We start from the raw sequence: 26,952 nt of genomic DNA on the forward strand, positions 1-26,952 counted from the left end.
CAGCACAATGTCGCCTCACTGCAACCTCCACCTCCTGGCTTTAAGCAATTCTCTTGCCTCAGCCTCCTGAATGGCTGGGATTACAGGCGCCCGCCACCACACCCGGCTAATTTTTGTATTTTTAGTAGAGACGTGGTTTCACTATGTTGGCCAGGCTGGCCTTGAACTCCTGACCTCATGATCCACCTGCCTCAGCCTCCCAAAGAGATGGGATTACAGGCGTAAGCCACTGTGCCCAGCCTGAGAAATAATCTTGAAAAGCCTATTAATACACTTGCAGTTCCAGCAACATAAATTTGGCTTTCCTACATTCTGGATATACCAATAATAAACAAAGGCATCATGGTTTTTAAAACTTTATTTCAACATTAACTATGCTTACAGAAATACACTCATATTGGTTAATAGAATGCAATTTAACTTATCCTACACAATTTGGACCAAAAACTTGGTACATGGTTTAAGATTTTAAAAAAGGATTTGCAATCTGGTTTATTTTTATCTATTACAAATGTATAAAAGATCTTCCATCAAATGCTGCTAAAGAAGGCAGCAAGAACCTTGAGAAATTTACCTTTGGTTTGCCTCAGAAAAGTAACACGTATTGCACTGCATAAGTTTATAAAATTGGTGCAACAAAACATTGTTGTAATGTTTCAATGCCAGTTTAGAAAGTTCAATAACTAATGGATATGCAAGGGACTGGGAGGGAACCTATGTACACATGTGAAACTGTAAAAGCCAACTGATTTAGTTAATATTGCATGTAGATTGTAAATCTACACAAACCAAGATTCAGATAATTTCTTCAATCTGAATTAACACTATCTGTTCACTTCATCTGCTGAGGTCAACCAGGAAACCAGGAACACCAGTTGTTAAGTTTTTCTAACTTCCGTAAAAAAGAAAATTAACTTTCTTCCTCAGCTTTTCAGTCCAGAAGTGACAGTATGCTACAGGCAAGGTATTCCTTCCATTGTCAACATTCATAGGGTGACATGCAATGAGGTCTACTTGGGTTTTAATTTGTATCAGCACTCATATGCAAAATAGTCTCCAAAGTTAATTACCACATGACTTTAGAAGTGACTCTAAAAAATAAAACGGCCCTTCTTAGAAGACTAGAGCAAAAGATCCAGCCATACTTATAAGTCTTATTAAAAAAAAAAATGCAGCCCCTTGTGAATTACACAATTTTAAAAAAAGTAGCCCCAGAATAAGAAGCAGCTCTGAAAAGAGGAAAAAATATAACTTAAAATATCTTGAAAACCAATGTGAATACAGGTTCAAAAGATAGTTAAGAGATTCATTTTCATAAGACTACCTAAGAGGCTTATAATATACGCTAGTATTTCAAGTTTATCACTAATTACTAAACATCAATTTACAAATAACATGTTCAATTTTTGTTCTTTTATCCAAAGGGAAAATTCTAGGTTAAATTCTATCCAGTGTGGGGGAGGGGGACTAGAAAATAAAAATATTCAAACAGTTCCATGCAAATATCACATTTTTCAAATGGAAGAACTTCCACCTAGACCAGAAGTTCATACTGCTAATGTACTTTTCATTGAAACAATTTTTAGTAAGTACAAATACACGGCATTAAGGTTCAGAACCTAATATAGGCCTGACAATCAAGTCCTTATTTTCTGGAAGAAGGCCTCAAGTCCAATCAATTTCCAGTAACAATGTTTTTACAAATCAATCTAATAATAAGGGGTTTTAATTTCCTTCATGTTTTTGTTTTTAGCACTCTAGTCTTAAGACTAGATTAGAATTAGAATTCCCCAAAAGGCAAATGGTTTTTCTTTGCAGTATGAAAGAATCCACAAAAAAACCTCTTCCCTAAACTAATTCCTAATAACCAATCTGTGCTTAAGATGAATCTTTTTCTATACAATGTAAACGGTAACTTAGGTAAAATGTACCCATGAACATTAAAACTAGTCGTTAGAAAGACTTAACTAGCTTTATAATTTAAGTTTTAAAACATAAATATTTGCAGCTTGATCTTCTGTTGACAATGATTGTCGGAGCCTAGAATTCAACATTTACAACGTCCATTCATGCACACAAAACACACACCATTATCACACAACTTACTCCTCATGTCTTAAGAGAAGAATCTTCTGCTTCTTTAAATCTTTGGCCTCCCAGTCAATTCCATGTTCAAACAACTTTTAACTCAAACTTCACTCTCAGATTTTTAACAAGCTTTCCACCCACACATTATTAATGCGTTTCCTAATCTTTCATGTTGTACTGCCAAAATCTGAAACCTGCCTCAAAGAGATCATCAGATTTTTTAAAAAATGATATATAAAGTGGTTATTTCAAAACAGAATATGGGAGGTCAGAATTCAAGATTCCCTAATGGGATCATATTTTATTTTACTGCAATTAATGACTGCTATCAGTAAGAAAAATCCTCTATTGGATTCTTTCATACACTTTGGCAACTGGCCAAAGAACCTACAAAAATGTTTTGAAGTACATGCCCTTTTTCATACAAAGTGCCCTCATAGGAACACTAGGATAGCTGCAATTCATTTGAGGCCTCACCTGTAGAAAGAGGCTATCACACAGACAGCCAGGACACCCACCAGTTTGTGGAGATCCCTGAGAAAGTATGATTTTTAAAAATCTGGACTGTACTTGTTTCACCAGCCTTTTTCACTGTATAGGAAAGTTGCAGCTGGTCTACCAGCACTCATACTACCTCTCTTATCCTAGGTTTGCCGCGTAATAGCTATGGCTTTGGAATCTCCCAAGTGATATTCTATAAATGAAGGAATAATTATGTCTCCTAATTCCAGGTTTGCAGTTTCCAAATAACACTTACAGTTCTTTATTGTAAAGTAGCCATATGGACACCAACCATCTATGAGAAAAGGTTTTCCTCAAGCATTTAACACTCTACAATTAGGAATTAGCTGTACCAAAACACATGGAAAAAAAACCAAAAAACTGATGGTTGGTATTTGAGATAAAAATTTGTTCGATATGGAACCTAGTGGTTTATTTATTGCAAAATCAAAACTGATAGCTGTGAATTTACTACATCCACTCAAAATAAATAAGTTATATGAAATACAGATTCTGGCATAGATATAAGATGTAAAAATCAAAATCAATGGATTGAACCTGCATGTTTCATTTGCTCACAAACTTGCACACACTATTATTCTGCAAAATAGACAACTGCAGCAAAGAAAAAGAAAACTGCCCTTTTGCAAACAACTCTAAAAGCATCCCTCCAAAGCGCCGAACAAAATAAACATGCATATATATGTATAAAGTGTTACTGTTCAACACAAATGCTATTTCTAGGAAAAATTTAACTGCATAGGCAAAAAAAACAAAAACAGAAACCAAAAGAAAAAAAAATGTGCAACATCTTAAGCCATTAAAGCACCAAAATAAAAAACACACCAAAATCACTGTTTTTATGATGATTAACATACACAAATAAAAAATATTGATCAAAACTCAGGAAGTAAATACTTGGACTGACAGAAATGTCTATTGTTGGGAGAATTTTCTTCAATTTAAATGTCTTATCTCTAAAAAAAAATCTTAAAGTGCTAACTTTATATAAAGCAGGCAAATTCTTCAAGTAATTTGCTATTAAGTAAGCCAATTTTTTATAGATCTCAATAAAAAATGAATAAACTAAAGTGAAACAGGAAGATAAGACACGGAGAAAAAAATGACAAGTTGTAGCTGGATAAAGCAATAAAATGCTGTTATACCATCTTAGGCTTCTAATTTCAATTAAACACAGAAGCTAACAGATTTAGGTATCTGCTGGTTTAGTACACTAACTCTCTTATATTTGCTAAAATTTATACAACAATCAACAAACAGGTATACATAAAAAGTCCTAAGGAAAAGAATGCCACTTAAAAATCAACATCAGATACTAATTAAAGCAATCTTAAAAGGTTGTCTGCTACTATAAATGAATATAAAATGTAATATACCTTACAAACTAAGAACCGAAACCTTGTTCAAAGTTTCATTACTCCTGCCCTTGAGCTGCTTCTTCAAGATAGTACACATTAACCAAATGGCGATTGAGGTGTTTGCTGTAATCTTTTCCCTTTCTGAAAGAACGATCACAGAAGATACAAACAAAATCTCCCTTAGCCGCTTTGACTGCCAAGCCTTCCTTTGCATTTTTTCTGCTAGATTCTTGTGGAACTGGCCGAGCCCCATGCAATCCAGAATCATCACTACCCTCTGACATGTTGTCACTTAGGTCACTTCCTTCATGGCTGTGGATGCCTTCATCTTCATCAATTTCCTGAGACTCATTTACTGCCATGGTAGCAGGAGGTGATGCCAGTGCAGTTTTGGACACTGCTTCATGTTCTTCTACTGCTGAAGGGGGAAGCACTGGTGAAACTGCTTCTTCAACTGTTGAATTTATACCAGGGAGATTCTCTCTTATGTTCTGATCAGTGTCCATTTTCATTTCACAAACCATAGTGTCAGTCTGATGTTTACCATTTAAAGTTTCACCCTCTGGCGTATTCAAGTTTTGTCCAGAGGATGAAACATTGGTAGATTCGTTGATATTAGCAGCAAGACCAGGTAGGCTCTCATCTGCCTCTTCTGCTCCTACTTTCTGAAGAGAGGCTTCTTTATTTCCTTCACCTATGTTGAGTAATTTTTGGTCTCCTGATGCCTCTTCTCTTAAATTTTCCTTTGGCAGCGGTGGTGATGGTGGTGAGAGATCCTCTGTGCTTACACTTTCCTTTAGAAGCCGGCTATCTTTAACAGGCACTAAGCCAACTTCAATAAGGACTTGCTCCTTCCGTGCCCTTTCACTCTGCATGTTAGACTTTTCCTTTTTATCTTTTCGGAGAGGAGGCTTTTTGGAAACCGACTCCATGTGAAGGGGAGGCTCTCTGGGAGGTGGCTCCCTCTGATCAGGCTCCTTCTGAACCACCCCCATGGGAGGAGATGCCTCCATCTGAACAGGCTCGTTCTGGACCACCTCTATGGGAGGAGACAGCTCTATCTGAACAGGTTCCTTCTGAACCACCTCCATGGGAGAAGACAGCTCGATCTGAACAGGCTCCTTCTGGACCACCTCCATGGGATGAGACAGCTCCATCTGAACAGGCTCCTTCTGGACCACCTGCATGGGAGCAGGTTCTACCTCGGCAACCTCCATCTGAGCAGGTTCCACGGGAGCAGGCCCCATTTGGGCAACCTCCGTCTGAGCAGTCTCCATGGGAGGAGGCAGCTCCATGTGAGCAGGTACCATTTGGGCACCCGCCATCTGAGCAGGCTCCAGGGGAGGCAGCAGCTCCTTCTGAGCAGGCCCCTCCTGAGCCACCTCCATCTGAACAGGCTTGTCATGAGCAGGCTGTATCTGGGCACCCTCTATCTGAGCAGGATCTATGGGAGGTGGCGGCTCCACCTGAACGGGTCCCTTCTGAATCGCCTCTGTGGGAGCAGGCTCCACCTGAGGAGGGTCCATCTGAGCAGATTCCTTCTCAACAGGTTCCTTCTGAGGAGGCTTACTGCTTTTCTTACTTGATTTATTTTTCAGAGTTTTCTTCTTTGTACTTTTTTTCAAGGAAGTATTTTGCTTTTTATTCTCCTCCACTTTGCTGTCACCCTTTGGCACTTCCTGACTATTATTTTTGGATTTGCTTTCTACCTTCTTTTTCTTTTTTGTTGAAGATTCCTCATCATTCACAGCATCATGTAAAGAATGGGTGTCAACTTCCAGCTTCCTTTTGCTTTTCTTAGTTTTACTCAATTTTTCTGAATTGCTTCCTGTATGCACATCCATTTCTTTCGTCTCTGTTACTGATTTTCGAGTTCTGGTAGTCACCTGAATCATTGACACATTATTAGAAGGCTTTTTCTCTTTTGAGATATCTCTTTTCTCTGCTTTGACGGACTTTTCGTTTTTCTTTCCAGCCACATCCCCTTTTATTTTTGTTTGTTCTATTTCTGTTTTTTCATTGGTAATATCAGGCAAGTCCACCTCTCGTTTTTTGGTTTTCTTTAGTTTCACTTTTGAGACATCCATTGTTTTATTAGGACAAGTAGGATGCTTAGATTTGAAGTGATACTGTAGATTACACTTCTTGGAAGCTGCATAGTCACACACAGGGCAATTGAACTGCCGTGGGTTCACATGTAGCTCTACGTGTTTTTTGAAGTTGCTTCTATCTGCTGTTTTGTAATCACAGTGTGGGCAATTAAGAGGTTTAGGCCCATTGTGAACCTGTCTTGCATGGCGGGTTACTTCGTGTTGATTAGAGGCCACGTAACTGCACTGATCACATTTAAATGGCTTCTCACCTGAAGACAAATCAAAAGTATGAGAGAAGACATAGATTAAGACAAATTCAAGATTAAAATATAAGGAACTGTATATGTAAAGTAACAACAAAGACTATTTATTGAAAATGCTGTATCATGCACCTTACATTTACCATATTTATTTGTATAACATTTCTCTTATCCTTTGACATTGATTCTCAAAAGAGAGGAATAAATCTCAGTCAACCACAAGCTTCAAAAAAGTTCAAGTTAGAGTCCTCAAGTACTATTAAAGAACAGAGATTCTTTAAGACATACACAACTATTGGCAAAGTTCAATTGGGCTCTGGATGTTAATTTGGGGGAAAATTATCAATTTTAATTTTTTGTGTGTGTTTAGTTAAAACAAATGCCTAATGAAGTAGAAAATAAAATTCTGGCCAGGTGCAGTGGCTCACGACTAGAATCTCAACTCTATGGGAGGCCATGGCAGAAGGACTGCTTGAGCCCAGAAGTTACAGAACAACCTGAGCAAAATAAATAAAAACAAAAATTAACTTTGGGAGGCCAAGATGGGCGGATACCTTTTGGCCAGGAGTTTGAGACCAGCCTGGCCAACATGGTGAAACCCCATCTCTACTAAAAAATACAAAAAAAATTAGCTGGACATGGTGCTGCACACCAGTAATCCCACCTAATCGGGAGGCTGAGACACGAGAATTGCTTTAACTCAGGAGGCGGAGGTTGCAGTGAGCTGAGATCGCACCACTTCACTCCAGCCTGGGCGACAGTAAGACTCTGTCTAAAAAAAAAAATTAGCCAGGCATGGTGGAGTGCACCTGTAGAAGTCCCAGCTACTTGGGAGACAAAAGCAGGAGGACTGCTTAAGCCCAGGAATTTGAAGTAGCAGTGAGTTGTGAATGTGCTACTGTACTCCAACCTGGGCAACAGAGCAAGGCCCTGACTCAAAAATAAATCTATAAATAAAATTCCCGGCCAGGCATGGTGGCTCACACCTGTAATCCCAGCACTTTGGGAGGCCAAGGCAGTGGATCACCTGAGGTCAGGAGTTTAAGACCAGCCTGGTCAACACGGTGAAACCCTGTTTCTACTAAAAATACAAAAAATTAGCCGGGTGTGGTGGCAGACGCCTGTAATCCCAGCTACTCGGGAGGCTGAAGCAGGAGAATTGCTTGAACCCAGAAGGTGAGGTTACAGTGAGCCAAGATCGCTCCACTGCACTATAGCCTGGGCAACCAGAGCGAAATTTCGTCTCAAAAATAAATAAAAATAAAATAAAATTCCCGTACTCCCTCCACCCTAATTTTCTTATGGTAAATCTTGAGAAAAATATCTTTCACTCTGGGCTATACTCCCAGATCCTAGATGCAAAAGTTTTGAAATTCTGCTTTAGCCTGAGCAAAGGCTTCTTCTTGAAATTTAATCCTTCTGTCCATCATGGCAAGAGCTGAGTAAATTTTCACTTAGCAAACTTCCTGTGCTAGCATTGCTATTTTAAAGCAAAAATACAAGCCAAGGTAATTATTCAGAAAACTTTCCTGATTTCCTCCCCTCCTCTTTCTATAAAATACATAAAGGAACTAGGTAATGAGAAGTGGCACACAAATAGATATGGTATGTAAAATAAAATCACAATCACTGATACATACAAAACCAGAACCACCCCCACCCCCAAATTAAAGGCATAAGAGTAATACATTCTACCTGAATACATACCCATCTAGATCACACTCTAGTAAATATTACCAAATGGTATCCATACCCCACTGGTCCAATGGAATGCATAGTAGAAAAACGGAAATTGACATTTATGAAAATTCATCTTAAACATTCTCAAATTCATATCAAATCTTACTAAAACTTTTCATAAAACAAAACTCAGACATTAGGTAAAACCATGTAGATGTTAAGTTTTACATGATTAGAAAATGCCTGGTGATAAAATAATCACCTTATCCAGGTAGTCAAATTGGATATTCAGCTGACTGGACAATTCTTCTCCATGTTGGTCTACTAACAGATTTATAAATATGCAAGTTTCTACAACATGCTACATTACTCTAAACCTGGTTCTATACTGTCCTCTCCAGTGAATGATTTAAATGAAGACAAACATTTTCTTAACATATATGGACATAGAACATAGAAAGATAGGTAGCATAAGGCCTAAGAACTTCTTCTAGATAGAGCTAGACTGGGAGATAAAACAATGAGCTCTGCAAGTTGCTTACTCTGAGACTTTGAGCAAAGTCCTGAAACCTCTCTCGAGTTCAATTGCTTTTTTTCTTTTTTTTGAGACGGAGTTTCGCTCTTGTTGCCCATGCTGGAGTGTAATGGCGCGATCTCGGCTCACCACAACCTCCGCCTCCCAGGTTCAAACGATTATCCTGCCTCACCCTCCCTAGTAGCTGGGATTACAGGCATGTGCCACTAAGCCTGGCTAATTTTGTATTTTTAGTAGAGATGCGGTTTCTCCATGTTGATCAGGCTGGTCTCGAATTCCCGACCTCAGGTGAGCCGCCCTCCTCAGCCTCCCAAAGTGCTGGGATTACAGGCATGAGCCACCATGCCCAGTCTCAATTTCATCTATAAAATACTCTCTAAGTGTTGTCAGCTATAAATAATCTTATCTATGTAAAGTCCTTAACATGAAACAGAGAGCAAGAACTCAAAATGAATTACCTGTAATTGTTCACTTTTGGAACCAACTGGTAACTCTGAGTATGGATAAATAAAGGGCGGACTTGGCCGGGCACGGTGGGTCACACCTGTAATCCCAGAACTCTAGGAGGCATTTTTGCAAAAATATAAAATTTTGGGAGGCATTTTGTAAAAACAAAAAAAAATTAGCTAGGCAGAGTGATGTGCATCTACAGTCCCAGCTACTTGGGAGGTTGAGGCAGGAGAATCCCTTGAACCTGGGAGGCAGAGGGTGCAGTGAGCCGAGATTGCACCACTGCACTCCAGCCTTGGCAACAGAGCGAGACTCCATCTCAAAAAATAAAAAAATAAAAAAGGCTGGGTGCAGTGGCTCACGCCTGTAATCCCAGCACTTTGGAAGACCAAGGCAGGCGAATCAAGAGGTCAAGAGTTGGAGACCAGGAGTTCGAGACCAGTCTAGCCAACATGGTGAAACTCCATCTCTACTAAAGACACAAAAAATTAGCTGGGCATGGTGGCACGTGCCTGTAATCCCAGCTACTCGGGAGGCTGAGGCAGGAGAATCGCTTGAACCCAGGAGGCAGAGGTTGCAGTGAGCTGAGATTGCACCACTGCACTCCAGCCTGGACAACAAGGTGAGACTCCATCTCAATCAATCAATCAATCAATCAATGAGAAGACTCTTACGTATCCTGTCTTTCCTACATTATGACTAAATAGGTAAGTAGAATTTATCTCTCCTCTTCAAATTTACGCTAATAATAAAATAATTATAATTAAAATAGCACTGTTTTATAACTCTAATGAATAAGGAGATCTATACAGCAAGCAAGCATCAATCAAGGTACAAGGGTCTACCTAAGGAATGGTGAACGGAAAGGGAGGATGTAGAAATTTTCTGTTTAAAATTTGATGGCATGATTTATTTCTCCATTGTTTTTCTCCCATAATTTTTACTTTATTGCCATTAGATCTTGCTTATATCATGTTCATCAAGATTTTCTAATTAGTACCTACCTGAATATTAATCTTTTTGCCCTGTACAAACAATTTTAAATTCTTTTTCCCAATTCTAGTAACAGCTTCTCTTCTTTATAAATCTGCCAGTCGTCTGTTTTATGCCTCCGAAATGAATTTATAGGTGTAAGCCAAGACAAAAAGGGAAAGCGTTCTGCAAGATTTATACATATGTAACAAAAATATTTTTAGAAGAATGGCCAGGCATAGTGGTTCACACCTGTAATCCTAGCACTTTTGGGAGGATGAGGTGAGGAAGATTGCTTGAGCTAAGGAGTTTGAGACCAGCCTGGGCAACCTAGTAAGACCCTGTCTACAAAAAAATTTAAAACTTAGACAGATGTTGTAGCACAAGCCTACAGCGCCACCTACTCCAGAGGCGGAGGTGGGAGTACCATTTGAGCCCAGGAGGTCAAAGCTGCAGTGAAAAATACACAAATACAAGCCTCTCAATTTTTAAAAAATTTTTGAATTAATTCTATTAAAAATAAAAACAAAACAAAAATCTAGAGAGAATGGCAAATAAACTTTTATTTTTTTATTTTTTATTTTTTTTGAGACTGAGTCTCTCTCAGCCGCCCAGGCAGGAGTGCAGTGGTGCGATCTCGGCTCACTGCAACCACTATCTCCCAGGTTCAAGTGATTCTCCCATCTCAGCCTCCCGAGCAGCTGGGATTACAGGCACCTGCCATCATGCCAGGCTGATTTTTGTATTTTAGGAGTGATGGGGTACCACCATGTTGGCCAGCCTGGTCTTGAACTCCTGACCTCAGGTAATCCGCCCACCTTGGTTTCCCAAAGCGCTAGGATTACAGGTGTGAACCACCATGCACAGCCAGCAAAGAAAATTTTTAAGTAAAAAGTAATGGGGGCATACATTACCAGCAATAAAATGAAGTCCAATAATGCAACATGGATAAATCTCAAGAACACTTTATAAAAGAATGTTCTAAAACTAGGTACAGTGGCCCATGCCTGTATTCCTAGCACTTTGGCAGGCTGAGGCAGGTGAATTGCTTGAGCCCAGGAGTTCAAAACCAGCCTAGGCAACATAGTAAGACTCCATCTCTACAAAAACAAAAAACAAAAAAACAGGCATGGAGCGCACACCTGTAGTCCCAGCTACTTGGAAGGTTAAGGTGGGAGGACTACCTGAGCCCAAGAGGTTTAGGCAGCTGTAATTGCACCCACCGCACTCCAGCCTAGGTGACAGTAAGATCCCATCTCAAACAAACAAACAAAAAATGCTATAGTGTTCTTTGGTAGGAGACAAAACATCATCCAGGGGAAAGACTGAGTGGAAAGGGCAAAGTGTTTCTGAGCAGAAATATTCCATCTCTTGTTCTTGAGTGATAATCAAATAGGTGAAAGCACAGTCACTGCACTGTACACTTAAGATCTGTGCATTTTTAAATTTATAAATTATACCTCAATAAAATATTGTTTTTCAAATTTATTCTACAAAGGCTCTCAAACCATTACAATACCTTTCAAACAATCCCAGCTATTTAAAAGAGTCCCTTGGAACCAACGTTATCAATAGAAAAAATAAAAAATATGTATGTCTGGGCAGTGATTCATACCTGTAAGAGACAAGAGAATTGCTTGAGGCCAGGAGTTAGAGGCCAGCCTGGGCAACACAGAATGACCCAGTCTCCATAAAAAGAAATAGGATATTGGCTGCACGCAGTGGCTCCCCCCTGTAATCCCAGCACTTTGGGAGGCTGAGGTGGGCGAATCACAAGGTCAGGAGATTGAGACCATCCTGGCTAACATGGTGAAACCTTGTCTCTACTAAAAATACAAAAAATTAGCCTGGCATGGTAGCACGAGCCTGTAGTCCCAGCTACTCAGAGGCAGGAGAATCACTTGAACCCAGGAGGCAGAGGTTGCAGTGAGCCGAGGTCGCGCCATTGCACTCCAGCCTGGGCGACAGTGAGACTCGGTCTCAATAAATGAATAGTATATTTAAATAAAAATAATAGTCCCAGCCAAACGCGGTGACTCATGCCTGTAATCCCAGCACTTTGGGAGACTGAGATGGGTGGATCACCTGAGGTCAGGAGTTCAAGACCAGCCTAGTCAACACCTCTACTAAAAATACAAAAATTTGGCCGGGCATGGTGGCTCACGTCTGTAATCCCAGCACTTTGGGAGGCCAAGGCAGGCGGATCACGAGGTCAGGAGATCAAGACCATCCTCGCTAACACGGTGAAACACCATCTCTACTAAAAATACAAAAAAATCAGCCGGGCGTGGCGACGGGCACCTGCAGTCCCAGCTACCCGGGAGGCTGAGGCAGGAGAATGGCGTGAACCCGGGAGGTGGAGCTTCCAGTGAGCAGAGATCGCGCCATTGCACTCCAGCCTGGGCGACAGAGCAAGACCCTGTCTCCAAAAAAAAAAAAAAAAATTAGCCAGGCATGGTGGCAGGCACCTGTAATTTCAGCTACACAGGAGGCTGAGGAAGAATCTATAGCTTGAACCCGGGAGACAGAAGTCGCAGTGAGCCGAGATCGCGCCATTGTACTCCAGCTGGGTGACAAGAGCGAAACTGTCTTGAAAATAATAATAATCCCCAATTAGCTGAAGTGGTGGCATGTGCCAGTAGACCTAGCTACTCAAGAGACTGAGGCAAGAGGATGGCTTGAGCCCAGGCATTTGAAGTTGCAGTAAGGCATGATCACAACACTGCATTCCAGCCTGCACAACAGAGTCCCCAACTCCAAAAACAACAACAAAATTACTTATTTGTGAGCTTGTATCCTATAATATGTAATCTGAAACTCAGTATCTTCTTAGTACTAAGATTGGAGACAGCAACTACTTGTTTTTAGTACCCAGCATACATACAATAGCTAGTGGCTACTACTAGTTTTTAAGATACCATTAAAATACTTGCTATACTGTTAACAACAAATGCTAAAAATCATTTTTAAAATATAGCAGGCAAAACTCAAAACATTTTGCAAACCCAAATACAATGGTTTCAGGCAAAGATTATCAACTGGTATAAAACATCATAAACATTTAAACAGTGACAAGACAAAGTATTACTAATTGAACAAAAGGATAAAAGTATGTAGTCATTCTAAATACAGTGACCTAACATTATATTAATGGATCAACCACATGTGACTTTAAATGAGGCTTATCATTTGTGAGAAAGATTATCAAGCATTTAAATTTAATTTACAATAATTAAATTTAGTTTACAATATAAGGGACAGAAGAAAAGCTAAATGACACCATGAAAAAACAAGTGGACATATCCAGAAGGAAGGACATTCTACAGGAAAAAAGGTCTGTAAAATGGGGATAATAGAACTCATGCAACATAAAACAGTTATGAAGACTAAAACTAGTTAACACTAATATAAAGCTCTTGGCCAGGAGCAGTGGCTCACACCTGTAATCCCAGCACGTTGGGAGGCTGAGGCAGGCGGATCACCTGACATCAGGAGTTTGAGACCACGCTGGCCAACATGGTAAAACCCCATCTCTACTAAAAATACAAAATTAGCCAGGTGTGGTGGCGCATGCCTGTAATCCCAGTTACTTGGGAGGCTGAGGCAGGAGAATCACTTGAACCCAGGAGACAGAGGTTGCAGTGAGCTGCGATCACACCATTGTACTCCAGCCTGGGCAACAAGAGCGAAACTCCATCTCAGAAAAAAAAAGTAATATTACTGCTACTACAAAACTCAAATATTTCACTAAAAAGCTAGAGTACAACTATCAACAGGACATGATGCCAAAGTCTGAGATTGCATCCACGTTACCATCAGAGAATGAAACCAAAAAAACACCCAAAAATAATAAAACCAGGTTTCTGGTTAAGTGGCACCACTCAATGGCTTAGAGGTTTAGGGGAAAAAAACACTCAAAGTACATTAGTGTGACAACCATGTAAGGTCAAGAAAGGCTAGCAAGCATACTATAGGACACCTTCATAGCTGTTCAAATAAATCAGAATCTGCAATATAATCAAGTCTGATTATCAAGTCTTGTTACTAACTCATGGCAGCAATGTCCAGTAGAAAGATAATGCATATCACACATGTAATCTTAAATTTTCTAGTAGTCATACTACAAACGTAAAAAGGAAACAGGTAAAATTAATTTTATTACTTTTTAAAGCCAATGTATATAACAGTTTTGCCATATGATCAACTTGAAAAATAAATATTTAACATTCTTTATTTTTTCTCTAACCTGCTTCAGAGAAAGATAGTCTTTTCTTCATACTGTTTGAAATCTGTGGCCGGGCACAGTGGCTCACACCTGTAATCCTAGCACTTTGGGAGGCCAAGATGGGCAGATCACTTTAGGCCAGGAGTTCAAGACAAATTACAAAAATTAGCTGGGCATGGTGGCACCTGCTTGTAATCCCAGCTACTGGGGAGGCTGAGGCATGAGAATTGCTTGAACCCGGAAGGCAGAGGTTGCAGTGAGCTGAAATCTATGCCACTGCACTCCAGTCTGGGGGACAGAGTAAGACTCTGTCTCAACAACAACAAAAAATCTGGTAAGTACATATATAAGTATCAGTTTAAACTACTACTGCTTCAAAAGCTTAATGTGGCTAATGGCTACTCAGCTGAATAGCACACATCTAAGGTAAGGTAATTACTAACTTAAAGGGGACAGGCCTACATAGGCTTTTGTAACAGCAAGATTGAAGATACTTTTCCCACAGGGATATACTTTCTAAATCTGTATTCTAATCAGAAGTGGTAGTTCGGCCAGGCAAGATGGCTCATGCCTGTAATCCCAGTACTTTGGGAGGCCAAGGTGGGCAGATCATGAGGTCAGGAGTTCGAGACCAGCCTGACCAACATGGTGAAACCCCATCTCCACTAAAAATACAAGAATTAATCGGGCGTGGTGATGTGCGCCTGTAATCCCAGCTACTCAGGAGGCTGAGGCAGGAGAATCGCTTGAACCTGGAGGCAGAGGTTGTGGTGAACTGAGATCACACCACTGCACTCCAGCCTAGGCAACAGAGCAAGACTGTCTCCAAAAAATAAAAAATAAAAAGTAAAAGTGGTAGTTCACCAAGAGTCAATCAGGGCTACCATTCAAGCAAGATCACCGATGCTAACATTACTTTTTAACTTGGCCACTTACATACTTTAATAGGGACTTCTTTATTGAGATGGAGTTTTGCTCTTAATGGCATGATCTTGGCTCACCGCAACCTCTGCCTCCCAAGGTTCAAGCAATTCTCCTGCCTCAGCCTCCTGAGTAGCTGGGATTACAGGCATGCACCACCATGCCTGGCTAATTTTGTATTTTTAGTAGAGATAAGATTTCTCCATGTTGGTCAGGGTGGTCTCGAACTCCCACCCTCAGGTGATCTGCCCACCTTGACCTCCCAAAGTGCTGGGATTACAGACTTGAGCCACAGTGCTGGCCAATGGGGACTAACTCTGAGCGGTGATGGTGATTGTTTCAGTCCCTACAGTGGACGAATCTCTCATGTCACGGTCCTACACTCTTACTATAGCTTAATAAATTGGCATCCTAGATTGTCATTTTCTTTTTCAAGCTAAGATTTTGCAGTCAGTCCTCAAAAGCTCTACCAAACCTTGAAACAGAACAAACCTAAATTTCAGGACCTGAGAAGCTAAAAAGGAATCCCTGACACTTGTCAACCACATATTGTGAGTCTCAGCTTTATACTGTTAGGAGAAATGTGAGAAGTAGGGGTTAAAGGATCAATCAGCCTTGGTGTACATTAGTTTAACTTTTGTTGGAGTCACGGAACACTTCAAAGATTTGATGAGAATTAAGGCCCCTCCTCCCAGAAAAAGTGTACAAAAAAATTTCATTTTCAGGAGGTCCACCTTTGGATTCCATGTCCTCAGATTGACAGAACATTGATTTTCAAATTCTGACTTCTAAATTATATTAAAAATAAATAATAAATAAACGACTCGGTTACAAGCCCTTAAAAGAACTTCCCTAAAATGGTCGTTGACTGAAAATGATAGGAAAGTTCCCATTTCTTACCAACCTGAATGAGTACGCATATGTCTAGTTAGATGAGTCTTCTGAGAACTTGAGTAAGGACAAAGTTCACATTTATATGGGCGTTCTCCTGCAAATTTCAATAATGAAGAGTGTTTAAATGTCACAAAATAAGCCAAATACAATTCTTACTAACAATGCAACAATATTCAGTGCTCAGCACATTTTAACAAGAATTTCTTTTTTCCTATTTCTGGCAAAAAGATCAATTTATCATGTATTTAAAATGTAAGTTATTTATTTCAGAAACTATGACTACATTATTTTGGCTTTGCTGACAAAAAAAACATTGACTTTCTGAATTCTCAAAGCCCTCTGAATTTTCACAGTGATACTGCATGTTAATACATTAAGTAGTGAGAAGTGAAAAACTATCTTTATAAGGTACAAAGCATATTTTTGTTATATAAGATTCACCTTTTAAAAAAGTCTACCCCAACTGTCTGATGCTATTAACACTGTTTTTTTTTTAACTTGTAAATGACGAATCTGCTACCATTTGAAAGTGTTAGCTTAAAACAACAATACTTTTGAGTGAGAATGTAACTGCTTTATGCTAAAAATTTTCAAGTGGTAGAGTTCCAGACCAGACTGGGCAATACAGCAATACCCCATTTCTAAAAATTTATTTTAAAAAACTAGCCTGGGGCTGGGCACGGTGGCTCATGCCTGAAATCCCAGCACTTTGGGAGGCCGAGGCTAACAGATCACGAGGTCAGGAGTTCAAGACCAGCCTGGCCAACATAATTAAACCCCATCTCTACTAAAAATACAAAAAAAAAAAAATTAGCCGGGCACAGTGATTATTGTCCCAGCTACTCAGGAGGCTGAGTGAGTCAGGAGAATCGCTTGACCCCGGGAGGTGGAGGTTGCAGTGAGTGAGACCTCATCTCATTAAAAATAAAAAATAAAAAAAAAAAGCCTGGGCTGAGCATGGGGATTGAGGCCCCCAACTGTAACCCCAACACTTTGGGAGGCCAAGACAGGTCAATCACTTGAGCCCAGGAGTTCAAGACTAGCCTGGGCAACATAGCAAGACCTCCTCTCTACAAAAAACAGAAAAATTAGCTAGGTGTGGTGGCGCATGCCTGTGGTCCCCGCTACTTGGGAGGAATGAGATGGGAGGATTGCTTGAGCCCAGGAAGGACGAGGCTAGTGTGAGTCATGATTGTACCACTGTGCTCCAGCCTGGGTGAAAGTGAGACCCCATAGTCTCACTTGGGAGGCTGAGGCAGGATGATCACTTGAGCCCAGAGTTTGAGGTTGCAGTGAGCTATGATGGCACCACTATACTCCAGCCTCGAGTATAGAGAGAGATCCTGTCTCTAAAAGTAAAAATAAATAAAAAACAGTAAGTTAAAAAGAAAAACATAAGAGAAGATCATCAATTTTCTTTTTATTGTTTTTTATGAGACAGGGTCTCACTCTGTCGCCCAGACTGGAGTGCGGTGGCGTGAACATAGCTCCTGCAGCCTGGACCTCCCGGGCTCAACAGATCCTCCCACTTCAGCCTCCTAAGTAGCTGGGACCATAGGTGTGGCAACCAAGCCCAGATAATTTTTTTTTTTTTGGTAGAGACCAGGTTTTGCCATGTTGCCCAGACTGGTCTCTTACCCCTGGGCTTAAGCAATCTACCTGTCTTGGCCTCCCAGAGTGCTGGGATTACAGGCATAAGCCACCATGCCCAACCAGTTACCAATTTTTAAAACAAATTACAAAAGTTACAGGGACTGAAGACTAGAAGCCAGTGATTTAATACTGAATAATTTTAAGACTCAAAGGTAGGACATGTATATTCTTTTTAGACACGGCTATCAACAACAAAACAAGGTTTTTTTGTTTTTTTTTGAGACGGAGTCTCCCTCTGTTGTCTATGCTAGAGTGCAGTGGCGAGATCTCAGCTCACTGCAAGCTCCGCCTCCTGGGTTCACACCATTCTCCTGCCTCAGCCTCCTGAGCAGCTGGGACTACAGGCGCCTGCCACCATGCCCGGCTAATTTTTTTTGTATTTTTAGCAGAGACAGGGTTTCACCTTGTTAGCCAGGATGGGCTCGATCTCCTGACCTCGTGATCCACCCGTCTCGGCCTCCCAAAGTGCAGGAATTACAGGCGTGAGCCACCACACCCAGCAAAACAAGCTTTTAAAAAAAGGTGTACAATTTGTTTTAATATAGTCTCCAGACACAAGATAATTATGACCTTGGTAAAGTTACTAAAACACCCCGTTTCCCCATCTGTAAAACTAACAGAATCTTCATTCCCTGTAATTGCAAAAGTTTAAATAATACACGCAGAGCATTTAACACTGTGTCTGGCACATAGTAAAGCCCTCAATAAATGTCAGCTATCAATTTTGTCTAAGACAGAAACAAATGTGTCTAATAAAATAAGGAAAAGGTGGTACACAGAAAACAAGAATAGGCCAGGCATGGTGGCTCATGCCTGTAATCCCAGCACTTCGGGAGGCAGGCGGATCGTTTGAGCCCAGAAGGTCGAGGCTTCAGTGAGCCGTGATCATGCCACTGCACTCCACACAGGGCAACAGAGCGAGACCCTGTCTCAAAACAAAAAACAAACAACAACAACAAAAAGAATGGTGATAGGTGGGAAATGTGTTCCTAGTAACTATTCTTCTATAATTCGCTGGTAGCTATGTATTAGCTGTAAAGAGCTGGTAGCAACAAAATGCCTACCTTATGACCTGGAACAATCAAGATAGTTTTACATTAATGGAATTCTGTAAAAAAGGGATATACAAATAGCCAATAAACACATAAAAAGATGAACATTATCATTAGCTGTGAGGGAAACGCAAATCAAAACCACATGAGATGAAGACTTCATACCCACTAGGATAGCTGTAATCACAAAGACAGATGTTAACAATATTATTGCTGAGAATGTGCTGAAATTGGAACCCTCACACATTGCTGGTGGGACTGTAAAATGGCATGGCTAATTTGGAAAACAGTTTGGCAGTTACCCAAAATGTTGCTACTATACTGCCCCACAATCTCACTCTTAGGTATACATCCAAAAGAAGCAAAAACATATGTCCACACAACACTTAAACATGAATATTCATAGCAGCATTATTCAGATTGCATATTATGATGCCACTTATATGAAATATTCAGAATAGGCCAATCTATAGTGAACTGTATATGTAAATTGTATCTCAATGAAGTTGGAAAAAATTAAATACCATTGCAGATAAACTTGAAGAATCAAAAATAATTTACTTTTAAATTCTTTTGTTTTATTATTTTTTGAGACAGAGTCTCGTTCTGTCGCCCAGGCTGGAGTGCAGTGGCACGATCTTGGCTCACTGCAACCTCTGCCTCTCGGGTTCAAGCGATTCTCCTGCCTCAGTCTCCCAAGAAGCTGGGACTTCTCGTATTTTTAGTAGAGACAGGGTTTCACCATGCCAACCAGGCTAGTCTTGAATTCCCAACCTCAGGTGATCTGCCTGCCTCCCAAGGCACTGGGATTATAGGCATGAGCCACCTCATCCAGCCTGCTTTTAAATTCTTTACCACAGATGACTTTATCTGTGTAATTCCACAAACTAGGCATAACTCTCCTCTAGAAAGCTTAGTTACCTACAGATTTTTCAGTTACACATACAGGCAAAAAGGTTTTCTTTAAAAGTAGATTTTGTGAACTAGTTAAATAACAAAACCACTAAACTAAAGAGGTCAACCTGAATGAAAGTAATCCCCAGCTCCCAACCTCCCCTGGTTTTGGTGGAGGCTGCAGTGAGTGGAGATTGCTGAACTTTAAATGCTACTTTTGTTTTTGGTTTTCTTTGAGACAGAGTCTCATTCTGTCGCCCAGGCTGGAGTGCAGATGCGCAATCTCGACTCACTGCAACCTCCACCTCCCAGGTTTAAGCGATTCTCCTGCCTCAGCCTCCCAAAGTGCTAGGATTACAGATGTGAGCCATCGTGGAAGGCTTTAAATGTGATACTTGTATATGACCTTGGGAACATCACTTCAGGCTTTTAAATCTGAAGTTTTCCCCTCTGCAAACATGAACTATCATCACAGATGCTATTTTCCTCAATGGATTGTTCTGAAGATTAGCACAGAAAAGAAGACAGCACCTAACACTGGGCACAAGAAACACAATTAAGCCCATTAAGTCAATCAGAAAACTGGGCTACTTACAAGTGGAAATGAGAAGTAATTCCTGAACACTATCAATTTAAGTGATTCCTGTCTTTTCTACTCTTCCGCACCAGATGAATTTATTTTCCATAATTTTCAGAACTATCCATTTAATACAAGAGATACTTTCGGAATTTACATAGTCAAAATATTAACCTTCAATCTATACATCACCCAATTGTTTTAAAATGTAAAAAAAGGCCAGGTTCAGTGGCTCACGCTTGTAATTCCAGCACCCTGAGAGGCCGAGGCGGGCTGATCACAAGGTCAGGAGTCTGAGACCAGCCTGGCCAACACAGTGAAATCCTGTCTCTATTAAAAAATTTTTTAAAAATTAGCTGGGCGTGATGGAACGCGCCTGTAATCCCAGCTACTCGGGAGGCTGAGGCAGGAGAATTACTTAAGCCTGGGAGGCGGAGGTTGCAGTGAGCCGAGATCGCGCCATTGCACTCCAGCCCGAGCAACAGAGCAAGACTCCGTCTAAAAAAAAATATATATATATATATACACACACACATACACACACACACACACACACACATATATACATACATAAAAAACTGGATGGACACGGTGGCTCATGCCTGTAATCTTTGGGAGGCCGCGGCGGGCATATCACTTGAGGCTGGGAGTTTGAGACCAGCCTGACCAACATGGAGAAACACCATCTCTAATAAAAATACAAAATTAGTCAGGTGTGGTGGCACATGCCTGGAATCCCAGCTACTCAGGAGGCTGAGGCAGGAGAACTGCTTGTACCTGGGAGGCGGAGGTTGCAGTGAGCCAAGATTGCGCCACTGCACTCCAGCCTGGGTAACAAGAGTAAAACTGTCACACACACACAAAAAAAGAATCAGAATGAAGGTAATACCGGGGAAAAATAAGCATTAAGACCAAATAAACCAGGCATGGTGGCTCATGCCTGCAATCCCAGCACTTCATTAGGCTGAGGTGGGCAGATCACCTCAGGTCAGGAGTTCAAGACTAGCCTGGGCAACATGGGAAACCACATCTCTACTGAAAATACAAAAATTAGCCGGACATGATGGAAGCCACCTGTGTAATTCCAGCTAAATGAATATGATGTACTTATTTATGAGTTTAGTATACATGATGGCTGGGATTTAAGATATTGTAGGTGAGGCTGGTTTAGTCTAACAATTTGTCTAATTCAAACTGTCAAGTGATTAATGGGGTTGTATCCCCAAGTAACTTTCATTTCCTACTCTACATATTTTTATAATGCTTGACCTTTACTTCTGAAATCAAACGATTTCAAAGCATGGAGACAATCACAGGTTATGACGAATTCCAAAGGGACTACAAATTCTTTTACTGGACTAAATTTTAAAGCATTTGACACATGAGCCACCCATCTGCTGGGGCCTAGCAATCTTGTAACAGAGGTCATTCTTGTAATGGAATCTCACCTGCAAGTTTTATTGTTTAAGCCTACCACTTAATAGTTTCAAGTCTTTGGGATGTAAAAAATAACTAAATAAAATAAATTTTTAAAAATTAAGTCGGCTGGATATGGTGGCTCACACCCATAATCCCAGCACTTTGGGAGACTGAGGGCAGATTACTTGAGTTCAGGAGTTAGAGACCAACCTGGGCAGCATGGCAGAAACCCTGTATCTACAAAAAATACAAATATTAGCCAGGTGTGGTGGCATGCATCTGTGGTCCCAGCTACTTGGGGGACTGAGGCAAGAGGGTCACTTGAGTCCAGGAGGTCGAGGGTGCAGTGAGCAGTGATCACACCACTGCACTCCAGGATGGGTGACGAAGTAAAGCTATCTCAAAAAAAAAAAAAAAATTGGCCAGGTGCGGTGGCTCACACCTGTCATCCCAGCACTTTGGGAGGCTGCGGTGGGTGGATCACGAGGTCAGGAGTTTGAGATCAGCCTGGTCAACGTGGTGAAACCCTGTCTCTACTAAAAATACAAAAACTTAGCTAGGCATGGTGGTGGGCACCTACAATCCCAGCTACTCGGGAGGCTGAGGCATGAGAACTGCTTGAACCTGGGAGACAGAGGTTGCAGTGAGCCAAGACCATGCCATTGCACTCCAGCCTGGGGAACAGAATGACACTCCGTGTCCAAAAAAAAAAAATTAGCCAGACACAGTGGTGGGCGCCTGTAATCCCAGCTACTTGGGAGGCTGAGCCAGGGAGGTGGAGGCAGGAGAATCGCTTGAACCCTGAGGCAGAGGTTACACTGAGCCGAGATCGTGCCACTGCATTCCAGCCTGGGCGACAGAGCCAGACTCCGTCTCAAAAAAAAAAAAAAAAAACAGTTTCAACTTTTTTTATACAGTTGCGCTTAGTATGAGTTCAAACACACTAAACACAATTGTCTGAAAAATACATTTTCTACATGTGTTTGCTTTCATAGGAAAATAGTTTCAATTGGTGATAATCCCACCCATGTTTTAAAAACTATCTTCTCACATTTCTTTTTTGTAGACAAAGACAAGTTGTTCCATTTAGGAACTCAATGCTATAAGTCAAATGTTTCCAAGTTTGAGGCTTTTGTTAAGTGGAGATATGCAAGGTTAATCACTGAGTTTTCCTTTTTATATAAGCCCTCAATTCCTTTCAGAAACTATACTGCATCTTAAATGTGTTCACTGTCACAGAAATAAATATAGAAACTTTTTTTTTCTGTTTTCTTTTTGAGACGGGGGTCTTTCCATGTTTCCCAGACTAGTCTAGAACTTCTGGGCTCAGGCAGTCCTTCCACCTTGGCCTCCTGAAGTGATGGAATTACAGGCATGAGCCACCATGCACGGCCAGTCTAATTTGCTGAAGGTAAATCCCAAGTTAGGATATGTACTTTAGGAAGAGCATGGTAAGATCTCTTGGCTGTTTCTCCCAGGTAACATTCTGTGCTTTACATGTAACTTCACATAATCCTCCCATCCCAGATATTGTTACTCCATGGAGAAATTTCTGAACAAAGAGGTTAAACAACTTGTGCAAGGTCACAAAGATAGCAAAAATGGAACCTGGATTTGAACCAGAGTCCTTTTTCTCAAGCACTACTTAACCACTCAAGTAACAATCAGAAAAGAGAACTGAACTTATGGACTAGAAAGCTTCCCTTACCTGTATGAGTTCTAACATGCTGAACATAATTGTTTTTTCTGTCTGAAAAATAGTTGCATTTTCCACATGTGTACACTTTCCTTGGAAAATGGTTTCTTAAATGTTTCCTCCAGTGATACTCGCTCACTGTTGTGTATGTACAAATGATGCACTTGTAGACTCGCTCATTATCCCCAGCTCTGGTGTGGTGTTTCAGGTGTGCAGTATAGTGATCGTATCGATTGGTATTGTAGCCGCAGCGGTCACAGCGAATGGGGCCCTTGGAGAAATCTCCCTCTTCTGCAGTGGAAGAGCCAGATTCCCTGGCTTTTGCCTGCTTCTCCGCACTCTCTTCCACAAAAAATTTCTTAGCACTGTGAACTCTGATGTGATGCACAAACTGTTCTTCAGATTCTGCTTCATACTGGCATGGCTTACAGCGAAAGGGTTTGGTCTTCGAGCTCTTGCCTTTGTCCTCTGCTCCAGGTGTTTCAGGAGAAAGATCTTTATTTGAGCTGTAAATCTCTGGAGCACCTGATGCCTCAAATACAGGCTGAGGTTCTACAACGCTGAGTTCCAAACTTCTCAGTTCCATGTTTTCCAGTCCATGAGGTTCACCTTTTATTTCAGCAGACTCTTCAAGTCCTTCTCCTTCTTCACTATCTGAAAAGTTGTTATCCCCAACAGGCATCAATTCTGCCATCTGTCTTTCTTCACCGACCAGGTAATCACAGCAGCTGCCATTTACTTCCCCAGTTAAGGCTACGTTTGCCAGCATAATAAGCTGAGGTGCGGCCAGTTCAGCTTTGGAAAGGTCATGCAAGTCATACATGTCGTTAGGCAAGGCCATTCCAATGTTGCCACTGCTGGTAAACAGCCCTCCTCCTCCAGAAGACTGCCCCATTACCTGGGTGGCCATAACTGTATTCTGAATTAAAAACAAAACAAAACAAGAGCACCAGTTTAAACACTGCTGTTACTGGCTTAAAACCACATCACTGTAAATCTTCATAACTTAAAAATTTTCCAATATGATCTTTATAACTCAGTAAACTTCATCACCTATTAAAAACAAATCTTTAAAACAGCAGTTAATTCCCAATAGTCTTTACGGCAATCAAAAAAAAAGTCTACTATCCCTAGAAAACACTTCTACCAATTGTTTGACTTAACTCATTCACCATCCAGCCACTGGCATGTGGTCCCTCAAGCACTTTTAATTGTTCTGGTGGGGATAAAAAGTAACCTTCATTTTTACTGTTAAAATTACTCCAAAAATTCAAAACATTAGTAAATTATTGTCCTCCCAACTTTTCCCCCCTTCAACAGTTCAATGGTCTGAATCAGAAAGCCCAGAAATCCACAAGCCATTCAGTGCATTTATTAAGTACACAAACACATCTGGAAAGTAGAAGCCTGCAATAATTGTTCAACTTAATTGGATTTCGCATGAACTCAACTAACTCCAAAAGAATAAACTACTGTGAAAAACTACCACTACCAGTCAGTCCCTTAATTTTTCGACAACTCCACAGGCTTAAAAGGAAAAACATTATGGACCCCTTTTCTTGTGAAAAAGGAAGTTTGATTTATTCAAAACTTCACAAATAAAAATTAATAAGCTTATTTTTCTGCAGGCTGAAGTTCCACAACACTGAATTCCAAGCTTTTCAATACGAATAAAATCATCGTGGAACTCAACTCGACAATCAGCAACTTTCTTGCATTGTGCTTGACTTGGCCTACTTGCCTAGTGGAAGCCATTACAAGATCACCTTCTTGAAAACAAGTTGGGCTTTCTAAATGCTACGTTACTTCTCAATCTAAAAGGTGCCATTCTCAAACGAAGTGTTCACTTGCAAATTAAAAGAAGTAACAAGTTCTAAGAAAATAAAGTTAAACCGAAAATACAAAAAGTAATCCGCCTCATCCAAGTGTATAAACACAAACCGGTTTAGTTCTACGTACCAACAAAAGTTGGAAGCAAATGCCATCACAGAAAACAGGGCGAAGGCTGTCCTGGGGCTGAACAGCCCAAGCTACTCGGCAATTTGGCCCAACATCGACTTTTCTAATCGCTCCCTACCCCCTAACTGCCACCCCAAATGGAATTTTAACGATTGTTAGGAAGACCGTCCAAGCACAGCCCGAAAGCCCAACATGCCGCACGAATTCCTCCGTGCTGCTGCCACCAGCGCCTGCCTCGGCTGCGGCATTCCTAACTGAAATAGGCATTCGGCCATTTTCTCAAAATACCAAACACAAAGCAGCTCTTTGCAAACTCGGGCGCTCTCGCTTCCTCTCGCCTCGGCCCGCTCACTGCACATATTTACACACCAACTCGCGGGAGTCGCCCTGACACTCGTCCCGAGCCTTTTCCTGCGCTCTCCAACACTAAAACGGGGGAAGGGAGCAAGCTCGGGACGCTGTTTGGCCGGACCGAGTCCTCCTGGAGTCCAGGCAGCCCCCTCCCCAGCCCTAGGGCCCCCGTCCCGAGAAAGAACGGAAAGTTACCGCGCAGCCGGCGTCCGGGCTTCTCCGACCTCCCCCGGGCCCCTCCGACCGCCCCGGGACTCGCCCAACGCCCAGGGCCGGGGAGGCTCCGCGGGCGCCCTCGCGAGGCGTCGGACTCCGAGCACCGGAGAGGGCCCCCACGCGGGCCAGCCGCCGCCCCCGCGCCCCGGAAGTTTGCGAACTTCACTCCCCCACGGCGCCAGGCAGGACGCGCGCCCCAGCCCCGCCAGCTCCAGCGGTCGGGTAGCCGGACGCTGGGACCAGCGGCGCCGGGCGGCCGAAGCGCAGAAATCGCTGTCCAGCCCCGCTGGCGGAACCGCCCGGGCTCCGGGGCTGACTCAACCCGCCCGGCCGCACTCAACGGCGCCTTCCGGCGACAGGGAGAAGCCCTGGGGGAGGGGACCAGGAGGGCCGCGGGCCGGCGCGGGGCTGCGGTGGGACCCGGGGGCAGGAGGAGGAAGCAGAGGAAGTTTCAGGACTAGGGGCCCGAGCAGCTCCGCTCCTTGGTCTCAGAGGACCCGACTCGGAGGAGCGTCCGGTCAGCGCGGAGGCGGCGTCTCGGCCTCCAGTGGGGAGGGGGTCCAGGCGACGCGCCGCTCCCAACAAACGCCCCCAGCCCCCGGGCGGCGGCTGTGTAACCCGATCCTGCTCGGCCGCCAGCCCCCGCCCGGCGCGGCCGCCGCCGCCGGAGCCACAGTATCTGCAAATCAGCCCTGGACAGCGCCTGGCTCCTAGTCCTTCCGCGCCCTCCCCCTCCCGCCACCGCCGCCACCCGGCCGGCCCTCCCCCAACCCTGACCGAGCCCCCAGCCCCGCGCCGCACTTACCGGCCTTCCTCGGGGAGGAGGGGCGGGCGACCCCAAGTCGCCGCTCCTTCTCCTACTACTTTTCTTTGTTGCTGGAGTTTCGGGGGAGGGGTGGGGGAGGGTGGAAAAGTTGGGTGCTGGGGCCGTCGAGGACCAAGAAGGCCAAAGAGGGGGGCTACAGAGGGTGCTCAGACCTCCGGGCCTCGCCCTGCCGTCTCGGCTGCCGCCGCCGCCGCCGGGGTCTGGGGCCCCGGGCCTCGGCGGCGCTCGCTCCGCTGCTGCGCCGCGAGCTCGCGGGAGCCGCACATTCCAACACAGGACGCTGCGCCGCGCACCCAGTCCGCGTCGCCGCC

General features: G+C 42.5%; 1 protein-coding gene across 4 annotated transcripts; it reads right to left on the reverse strand.

Annotated features, from left to right (window-relative positions):
- Positions 1–343: 343 nt before the first annotated feature.
- Positions 344–26,952, reverse strand: REST (RE1 silencing transcription factor). Of its 4 annotated transcripts, none has more exons than XM_025385199.1 (4): positions 26,621–26,952; positions 23,302–24,208; positions 16,009–16,092; positions 344–6,330 (listed from the first exon to the last, which is right to left on the reverse strand). In XM_025385199.1, exons 2-4 carry the CDS (start codon positions 24,197–24,199, stop codon positions 4,025–4,027), a joined length of 3,288 nt encoding a protein of 1,095 aa, XP_025240984.1. In that variant the 5' UTR covers positions 24,200–24,208; positions 26,621–26,952; the 3' UTR covers positions 344–4,024. The 4 variants fall into 4 exon arrangements, with proteins under 4 accessions (XP_025240984.1, XP_025240988.1, XP_025240985.1 ...); XM_025385203.1 differs by lacking the exon at positions 26,621–26,952 and adding an exon at positions 25,795–25,923; XM_025385200.1 differs by lacking the exon at positions 26,621–26,952 and adding an exon at positions 25,249–25,727.

The sequence above is a fragment of the Theropithecus gelada genome, chromosome 5 (genome assembly GCF_003255815.1).
Source record: "Theropithecus gelada isolate Dixy chromosome 5, Tgel_1.0, whole genome shotgun sequence".
In the NCBI taxonomy this organism is placed as follows: domain Eukaryota; kingdom Metazoa; phylum Chordata; class Mammalia; order Primates; family Cercopithecidae; genus Theropithecus; species Theropithecus gelada.